Genomic DNA, 9449 nt, shown 5'->3' on the forward strand with positions numbered 1-9449 from the left:
ATCTTGTGATTATATCCCGTCTTCTCACGTGGGTACTGAAATAGTATAAAGTTGATAATTTTTTTTATAAACAATTTATACTTACTATTTTATTACTTTCGAGTAACGACTAACGACTTACCTATTAGATATTATTATTGTGACTACTATACAATGTCTTCGGATAAGTGTTGACTGTTCGCCGTTTAGATTTCTGTTTTGTATAGGAAGTTAAAACAATCACAATGGAAGACAATATAGTCGTGAAAAAAGTCGAAGGCGGGAGTATCATAAGTCATCCGCCACTGTTTTCTGAAAATGGGAGGTTAGTAAAAATAGATTATATTCATTCTATATTAACTACTAAACGGTATTACGTAGATAAATAAACGTAAGATTGTACGTCTATATGAAATTATATTACCTATCTGGCTATCTGATTTACAAACTGGTTTTAATTCTTGATACAAATGTATTGGTTCTCATTTGTTCTTGAGGAGCCAAGTCGTAACTTGTATAAAATTTGCAAAAAAAAAATATTATGATTCTTAACTATTAAATATATTTGATATACCTGATTCCAATCAAATATGAAGATATCTAGGTTTGTTTAAAACCAAATATCAGCCTGATGCTTATTTTTCTGGATTTTTTAGATGACTCACTGGGAAATTTGAAAAAAAAATATAAAATTATAACATTTTAAATGATCACATTAATATTCAATTTTCTATCTAAAGATGTGTAGCATTTTGAACTTTTACCGACCCTTCCCCCCCTAAAATAACATTGAAAATCTCATAGGTAATTTCCTATTTTCACTTGGCTGATATTAATTTTGTTTTTTTTTTTTAATTGTATTTTATGTTTAATTATAATATACCCGAAAATATACCTAAACATTTTTAAACTTTAATAAGTAAACCAATAATATATTTTAGAAAATAATTTGATATTTTAACTGTTTATTAAATTTTAATTTTCAATATTAAATATAGATTCATATATGTGGGCTGTGGTGCAGACATCAATTGTTTTAGTGTGAGCTCCGGTAAATTAGTTGCCAGTTACACTGCTGATCAAAATTTTGGTAGGATTGTTAACTTATGTTTTCATCCATCTGATGATAAACAATTGGTTGCTATTCACTTGAATGCTGTTATTGTTTTTTGGAATTTGATTGGAACCCAAGCTGCCAAACTTTTGAAGCAACAAGTAATAATATTTAAACTTAGTATTTATAATTTCAATAATTATTTATTACCATTTTTTTGTTTAAAGGAATTGGATTTAAAAAAATATCATGTAGTAAGTGCAAAATGTTTGTCAAGAACTTATTGCTCTTATAATGTGGATTGTATTGCTGTATCATATAAATTACTAGAAACTAATAACAATGATATTAATATTGGTTTATTTGCATTGGAAGAAGGGACACTATTACACAAGTTTGATGAAAAGTAACTGATAGAACCATTAAAAAAAAAAATCATATTTAATGTATACATTTATTTTAGTTTGGAGAATTTGCCACATATTTGGTCAATAGGAGGTCTTGAAGATGTACCTTATATTGCCTTTGCTAATAAAAATATAATATATATTTACAATTTATTGAATTATAAAAAAAATAAGTATGTTAGTTTTAAATAAGAATATTTAAAAAATATTTAATCAGTGTTATTATTAACTGACATGTCTCTTGGTAGAATTAAATTAGGGTCAGGCAGAACAGTAACTGTCGTACAATGCCATCCTAATTCTAATACTCTTGCAATCGGAGATAACACGGGAAGAATTGTTTTGTATTATAATGTAACACATAAAAATACAAGATCTCAAACTGTTTACCATTGGCATACACTTCCTGTAAATGATGTTATATTTACCAGTAGTGGTAAGATAAACCATTTTTTTAACAAAATTAAATACATAGTAAAATGAATACATTTTATTTCAGGTAACAATTTTTATAGTGGAGGTGCTGAAAATGTGCTGGTCAAATGGTTTTGTGAAAATACAGAAACTAGACATTATTTACCTAGATTATCAGCCAATATTGTTCATTTATCTGTTACAGAAGATAGTCAATATGTTGCCGTGTCTACACAAAGCAATAGTAATGCTACTTAGTCAAATATATTATTTAAATAAAAACATCAAAGTATTTATTGTCATTCAATTTTTATTTTTTAGGCATTATAATAGTGAACTCACAAAACCGTATACATTCTGTTATACAGACATTCACTTGGGGAGTGCATGCTTCAAATGTAAATATTTTAATTAAATATTTTTTTTAAGATTTATCAATACTTTTAATTTATTTTAGGCTGATGAATTTGAAAAAGTCTTTCCAGCAGGTGTTGCATTCGATAGTCGTTCAAGATCCCTTGTAACAAATGGATTGCCTGGCCATATTCAATTTTTTTCACTCGACCAATCACAACTAGCATTTAATGTTAGTGTTTGTTCTTTTTAAGTATATTGATTTTATATGTAGGCAATGGTAATGAAATTTATGTTTGTGTATTTTAATAGCTGGATATTGTGTGTCAAAATTTTACGACCAGAACAAGAGATCAAGATGTATTCAATGCTGATGTTTGTTTATTGGCGATAAGTGATGATAGCTCATGGCTGGCAACGGTTGAACGAAGACCAATTGACGATAAATATGTAGTAGATGATGTTCTTAAGTTCTGGACATTTAATGAAAAATTGCAAATGTAATATACTAATATAGTAATATCTGTTATTTAAATTTGTTTTTAAATTAAATTTGTATTTTTTTAGCTATAAATTAAATACTTACACAAGTTCTGTAGATAGAATTTCAAAATTATGTTTTCGTCCATCAGTAGATTCTGACGGTTTACATATGGTTGCCACATTACATGAAAATGTATATAAACTTTGGTCTCCATATAATTTATCAGAAGACGAAAAAAGTAAATATGAAAATATTTCTTGATATCTTGATTAATGTATTAAAAATAAATATTGAAATGCTTCATATTTTATTTACTATATTATTATTGATAAATTTATATTTAATAATTTTTAGATCCAATTAAATCATGGCAACATGAGTATACGAGCAAGCTTTATCATAATCAACCATTACATGCAATTAGTTTCTCTGAGGATGGTTGTATATTGGCAGCTGCTTTTGGGCCAAGTATAGTTTTAAAAGTTCTCGACGACTCAGATGACTTCAAAACAAGCCTTACTCATGGGTTTGAACATATTAGGTAAATTTATCTATTTATTCAAGTAAAATTATAGTTAGTATTTTTTATTTTGCATGATTGGTTAAAGGCATACAAATAGAACAGTAACTAGGTTAACGTCACCATGCCCATTTTTTATGTCTTTTTTTTATTATTATAATTTTTGTTTTTTGTCATAATATAATATAGTATTATAGTATAAATATCTAACTATATTGATATTATTAAGTAGTGTTATTTGTTATTAATTATATTCTTTTATTTTGATACATATAGATTTTTAGAGTTTGGTAAAAACGCAAGCAGTTGGATGCTTGTTGCTGCATCAAGCACGAGACTTTTAATATGGAATGTGCTTAGTGAGACATTGCTTACAACTATTTGGGTTCAAGTTGAAAGATTAATAGCTGATCCAATGTCAGAATATATGGCTATTTTTACTACTAATAACGATTGTTAGTAAACTATGATTTGCATGAAGTTCATATTTAACTATTATATTATTTATTTTTAGTGTTTGTATTCACTCCAAATAGCAAAAATATAGTGTATAAAAAACAAAATATATTTGGCAACAATGACAAAAGCACTTCTATTTTGTGGGCATTATTTGCCCCAAAGTCAAATCATCAAAATGGACAACATTCGTCTTGGTTGGACAATTCTACATTGTACATGTTAACCAACCAACAAGTAATTTATTGTATTTTATGCTTGAGAATGGATAAATGTACTAATGATTCTACTTTTAGGAACTTTTAAAGTTTGAGAAGACTGACACTCTCCAAAAAATGATTGAAGCTTTTGTGGATGATAATTTTACTAATCTAACACCTCTAGGACGTATAATTTCTAACAAAGAAATTAGGTATACCACCAATGACACGAAAAAAATTCCCGAGTTTGAAACATTAATTGATGAAGATAAATCAGCATTTGAGGTAAGTTTATAATATTTCTTACATATTATTATAAGCTTATATTTGGTAATATTTTTTTTGTTTGTTTTATATAGATACTTGAAGAGCCAGCTCATTTAATGTTACCATTAGAGACACATCTTGAGCGTATTTTACTTGCATGCTTAAATACATAAGTAAGTATATAAAATAAAAAAAAACTATACTTAAATAATTTATAGAATGAAGTGTATATAATAATTAATTAAACTTGATTTAACTAATATTTTATTATGAGAATAACATTATTTATTTGTTACTTTAAGCATTTGTATAATGTGACTTCAAAAAATAAAATATGTGCATCTAAATTTTGTTCTGTCCTAAATAAATAAAATAAATGTTAGACATATTATAATGAAAAAGAGATTGTTATTTACCAATTATTCTACTATTTATTATTTTATCTTGAATTCAAGTTTTGACGTCTTAGATCTTTTTAAATTTGGAATTTTAACATTGCGCATACGTATAATAAAATAGTAAATAATTTCCAAAAAGCTTAATATACTTGCTCCAACAAATAATGCAACAGAACCTCCTAATGAAACTGTAAAATACATCTTAATAAATAAATTTTGAAAAACATAAGTTGACATTATTTTTATGTCAATTTTTGCATATTGTGGAGTTATGACATATAAAAGATCTGTTAAAGTAATTAAATAGTTCTTAAATGAAGTGGAGTGTCAAGCTAGAAAAAAAAATAATTCAATCAATCGTACATTAAAGATTTGAGAATTATAAAAATATAAAAATATGATTGAATAGTATACATTTTGAATCTAATTTAATTTAAAAATGTTATTCATTGATCAATAATAATATTAATTGTATTTTAAATGATCTATACCGGAATCATAATGAAATGTTAATACTAACTATAAATTATTTATTTAAATAGTAAAATGAATTTGTTTAAAATTTTTTAGTGTAGCTATACTAGCATTTATCATTTAACAATTATCATACTTCATAATGATATATTATAAAATAATCTTATGCATATGATTTAACTAAATTTAAACAATTCTACCTAAGACATCTAATCTTCCTCTAACAACATTGCGTTTAAGTCGCTCTGCTGGTAATCGGTCCATCATTAATTGTATAATTGATTCATTTTCATTAGTTCTATAAAATTAAATAATTTAATGTTTTGTTTTTGAAATGTGTAAGCAAACTTACATAAATGATTCAACTGTAATGACATTTATTTCAGCTTCAATACAGGAAGGTACACAATGACATTCTAAACCTGGACGCTTACTTTTCTTTTTTTTTAACACCGATAATTCTGCATAATGTGTATTTAAACATATAAGTCCATTTATATCACATTGTTCATTTGCTTCTATAGAAATTCCATATAATTTTGTTTATTATTATTATATATTATTTTTATTTTATATTATTTTTAGGAAAACATACTACTGTTAGGCATTAAATGAGAAGTACAATTACACATCTCTAGTTGCTTTCGACGACGGCAGTCTACAATGCAAGAACTATAACTGTATTTTGAACTGACAACTAGTTCATTCTCTAATGGAAATCTGCATCTAAACTTGTGTAAAAATATTGTAACATTACTATCACATTTTATTAAACTAACAAATCATTAAATAAAATTATATTTTGTTATAAATAAATAAAGATAGTTTACAACATCAATCTATTTGTTATACTAATTTTATTTATTTGTCAACCTTAAATGTAACAAAATGTGATATAATATATTTTTCATAGAAAAAATGTTCTCACCTGCGTTGCGTAATGCCAACAAATTTGACTTCATCTTCATTTTCAATGTCTTTAATAACAAACTTATATTGTTTAAAAATACCCATCATGGCAGGTAAAATGTCAGTACTTATTGTATTATAATATGGTACGTCTACTACTGAGTGAATAAAAACCTATGCACAATGTACATACTAAAGAATAAGATGATTGTAAAACACATAAGGTGATATAGATCACCAAAACTCATACTAATACCAGAACTACGGCTATGTTAAAAATAGTAGATGTTTAATAATAATAATCATTAAACCCTATATTTTCAAATCTTGTAAATGTAATGCATAGCTCAAAGTATTGAGTTTATTTAGTTATATAAGTTTTAGTACAACAATTTGGCTGGTATGAACAGTCATTAATCATTATGATTGGGATAATATAAATTTGAATCACCTGACTAGGTGATGACAATTTTATGAGTAAATTGCTTGGACCTGTACCCCGGTTTGAATACATGTTAATGTAATCATCAGAATCTGGCCTGTAAAAATAATTAAGATTAGAAAATTACAACATATTAATGCTATGTAAGTCTTTCATTTATAACTTGGTACATGTTTACATGACCATATTATGTGCCATACTAACGATTCGTTTTCCATTGTAAGTGTGTAGCAAATTCCCAGTTCCGTTTCAGTAAGAACAAAATGCTTACAACAGTCAAACTCACGATTGTCATTCCAAGTGCAATTTAAAAATACTTCATCGCAAGTACTTCTTGTCTGGATAAAAATTAATTAGGTACATATATTTTATTAACTATTCAAAATACTAATAGGTATGGTATGATATTACAATTTCTGTTTAGTTATTCGTGTACAAATAATTAGTTAAAATCAACGGCCACTTACAGACATTGCTATTTTACTGAAATTATTTTTCGGGCAATTATATTGTCCAGTCATACAAAATTCATTGATATAATAGGAAGTTCCTTTGAAGTAAGTTATCTCTTTTACAATTTCATCCAAATTGAAATTCCTATTGTTACCAAATATCCTAAACGCAATATCAATAATTGTATTAGGTATTTAATATTAATACGACGGCTAGTAGGTACTCGCCTACTAATACTTGACTTGAGACAATCTTGACTGAGTACTAAAGGTATGCTTATTTTGACAGCCCATTTGTGCCAAATTTACTTGAGTAAACATTTTACATTAACGACTTGGTTAATTCATATTTTTAAATACGTCGTGTTTGTAACGTAAAATAAATTAATAAAGTTATTTTTATAAGTCTATAGATTTTAATACTTTGTATATTATTATTTTTATTAACTACTATTACCTATAGTCTATAGTTTATAGTATACCAATACTGATTTTTGTTTCAAAAAAATATGTATTATTGGTTATTATTTAAAAAAAATTCCTACAATTGACTACGATTTAAATAAAATTGTAATAAAATCTTCACGCCTGATAATTATTATTTAATCGATTGTTATTTGAGAATAAATTATATTACCTACCTTATTATAATTATATCAGGTACATCTGGCGCAAATTGGCTGTCGGAAAAAATGTACCTTTTTTATTTTGATACAAATGGGCTGTCCACAAAACGAATTAATTTTTTTTACGTAAATAGGCGATGCCCGGTTATATTATTTAGTTAAATTCTTGTGTTATCACTTATCAGAGTTGTACATCTATTATTTTTTATTTCTAAGTCAAGCATCGACAAATGACAATTATTCATTATAAATTAATAATATATTATTATTATATATTATACTTATCAACTATTGTATATATTATTATAGGATATGATATAGACATAGTAGATAATCAATGGTGCAACGTGTGAAAATTAAAATCTATTTAACTTGTTTGCCAATTTCTGAATGTTAGCAACGTTATTCATTTCGCAGACGCTGACCGCCGGAAAAGTCGTTTGAAACTCCAACGAACTGGTTTCCACTACGAAACTAATAGCGTTCGTCTGATACGCTTCCCAGGAGTTCATCATCAACAACGCGGAACCAAACCAACTCAGAATACAACAAATTAACCAAAACAACCTGTTTGTAATAAAATTCTATTATTTTATGATAAGAATCGAATTATTTGTATTAATATTGGGATTGGGCTATTATCCTTATTCCTTAATAAATAGAAAAAATGATTCTCAATAATCTCAATCAACAAAAAAGTTTGTAGGTATTGCTACAAAATATTCTTAAGATGGTAAAAAACTAATTTGAAAATTTGGTCTTTAAGTATATTTAAATGTTTTAAATAGTCTTAATAAATTAATTATTAAAAGGTAAAATGGGGGGGGGTGATTTATATTGTATATTATAAAATTTATGATAGAAAAACGAAATATATCATTTATTACCTATTTAATAGCTCTAATTTAGCTAGGTAATATAGGTATACTTGAATTATTAAATCCATACAGTCGACAGAAGATTAAATTGTAAGTAAAATATAAAACCAAAATAATTTTTTTATATGTATGTACATAGGTATCTATATGGTACCAATAGTCAATAGATTATAATTTATTCTTTTTCGATTTTATCATTTTTACCGTTTCAGGCTTTTATTCATCATATTATACGTATATACTATATATCTATTACCTAGTACTCGTATATCAAATAATATTCCTCAATAAATAATAATACCAATAAATATTAATTATATCTTAAAATGTATCTGTAATATTTCTGTTCAATTATATAGGGACATCAAATTATATTATACTTCTACCTATATTATCAGGTACGTACACAGGGCTGTGGCCTGTGGGTGTTTTGGGACTTTTGGGTGTTTAAATACGCCTCGAAATATTTGGGTTTTTGTATGATTATTTATTTATTCAATTTTAATGTTAATATTGTTTTAACAATGTTTATATTTTAAAAAGTATTGTAAGAATACCTAATTATCATAAAACAGTTTTGTATATTTATTAACAAAAGTTCTACTTTTCAATAACTGATTTTCAAAAACTCCACCTAAAACTTTTTTCTAAATACGTCCCACTCGTCCCAGTATCATTATTTCTTATACAACTTTGCCCTTTGGTTCCTAATATACATGCATAATATATATTTATTAAATTTACCCGTATACCGTAACGGCATAGCGTACACTTATATAGATATTTTAATATACTCACCTTTCCGTCCAGTGACACTTGACGTTGCTCACATAGTGAAGACCGTGTATGGTCGATTGATCCGCAAATTCTTTTAATATCATTGCTCCTATTTTCCTATAATGTATTGTCAGGACGGTTTTCTCGTTATTTATGAGGTGAGATCTAGTACAGTTTGCAATCGGTAAGAGCAGCACTCAATATAATAATACAATATGATTTCACTATATTAATGTCAGTCCTGTCCATTATTTGTCATCGAAATAATATTATTGAAAAAATGTTAACTTATTCGGCGTCCTATCAGATACGATCTTTATTAAATATGCAGATTGCATAGGTATTGCACGGTAGACCA

At 26.4% G+C, this 9449-nt stretch overlaps 2 protein-coding genes across 4 annotated transcripts; one reads left to right on the forward strand and one right to left on the reverse strand.

Annotated features, from left to right (window-relative positions):
- Window positions 1–31: 31 nt before the first annotated feature.
- Window positions 32–7977, forward strand: LOC132920048 (WD repeat-containing protein 75). Of its 2 annotated transcripts, none has more exons than XM_060982088.1 (16): window positions 32–304; window positions 978–1194; window positions 1261–1439; window positions 1497–1613; window positions 1689–1876; window positions 1940–2098; window positions 2176–2252; window positions 2312–2440; window positions 2521–2708; window positions 2776–2930; window positions 3047–3233; window positions 3489–3667; window positions 3727–3905; window positions 3965–4153; window positions 4228–4308; window positions 7854–7977. In XM_060982088.1, exons 1-15 carry the CDS (start codon window positions 225–227, stop codon window positions 4306–4308), a joined length of 2304 nt encoding a protein of 767 aa, XP_060838071.1. In that variant the 5' UTR covers window positions 32–224; the 3' UTR covers window positions 7854–7977. The 2 variants fall into 2 exon arrangements, with proteins under 2 accessions (XP_060838071.1, XP_060838070.1); XM_060982087.1 differs by lacking the exon at window positions 7854–7977 and adding an exon at window positions 5593–5845.
- Window positions 4291–9336, reverse strand: LOC132920051 (sodium channel protein Nach-like). Of its 2 annotated transcripts, XM_060982092.1 has the most exons (11): window positions 9113–9336; window positions 7809–8003; window positions 6826–6973; window positions 6563–6696; window positions 6368–6455; window positions 5936–6090; window positions 5603–5733; window positions 5360–5525; window positions 5208–5305; window positions 4552–4721; window positions 4291–4494 (listed from the first exon to the last, which is right to left on the reverse strand). In XM_060982092.1, the coding sequence occupies exons 1-10, from the start codon at window positions 9193–9195 to the stop codon at window positions 4570–4572; spliced, it is 1350 nt and encodes a 449-aa protein (XP_060838075.1). In that variant the 5' UTR covers window positions 9196–9336; the 3' UTR covers window positions 4291–4494; window positions 4552–4569. The 2 variants fall into 2 exon arrangements, 1 of the variants encoding a protein (XP_060838075.1); XR_009660688.1 differs by lacking the exons at window positions 4291–4494; window positions 4552–4721; window positions 5208–5305; ... (4 more) ...; window positions 7809–8003; window positions 9113–9336 and adding an exon at window positions 7452–7677 and having other exon boundaries at window positions 6264–6455.
- Between the last annotated feature and the right edge of the window lie 113 nt (window positions 9337–9449).

Source organism: Rhopalosiphum padi, chromosome 2 (genome assembly GCF_020882245.1).
Source record: "Rhopalosiphum padi isolate XX-2018 chromosome 2, ASM2088224v1, whole genome shotgun sequence".
Lineage (NCBI taxonomy): Eukaryota > Metazoa > Arthropoda > Insecta > Hemiptera > Aphididae > Rhopalosiphum > Rhopalosiphum padi.

Coding starts and splice junctions, on each gene's coding strand:
- LOC132920048 (XM_060982088.1), top strand. CDS start 225: ATGGAAGACAATATAGTCGTGAAAAAAGTCGAAGGCGGGAGTATCATA. Junction 305..977: donor CTGTTTTCTGAAAATGGGAG/GTTAGTAAAAAT, acceptor TATTAAATATAG/ATTCATATATGTGGGCTGTG. Junction 3,668..3,726: donor TTTTACTACTAATAACGATT/GTTAGTAAACTA, acceptor ATTTATTTTTAG/TGTTTGTATTCACTCCAAAT.
- LOC132920051 (XM_060982092.1), bottom strand. CDS start 9,195: ATGATATTAAAAGAATTTGCGGATCAATCGACCATACACGGTCTTCAC. Junction 6,091..6,367: donor AATTGTCATCACCTAGTCAG/GTGATTCAAATT, acceptor CATTGTGCATAG/GTTTTTATTCACTCAGTAGT. Junction 5,734..5,935: donor GTTGGCATTACGCAACGCAG/GTGAGAACATTT, acceptor ACACAAGTTTAG/ATGCAGATTTCCATTAGAGA.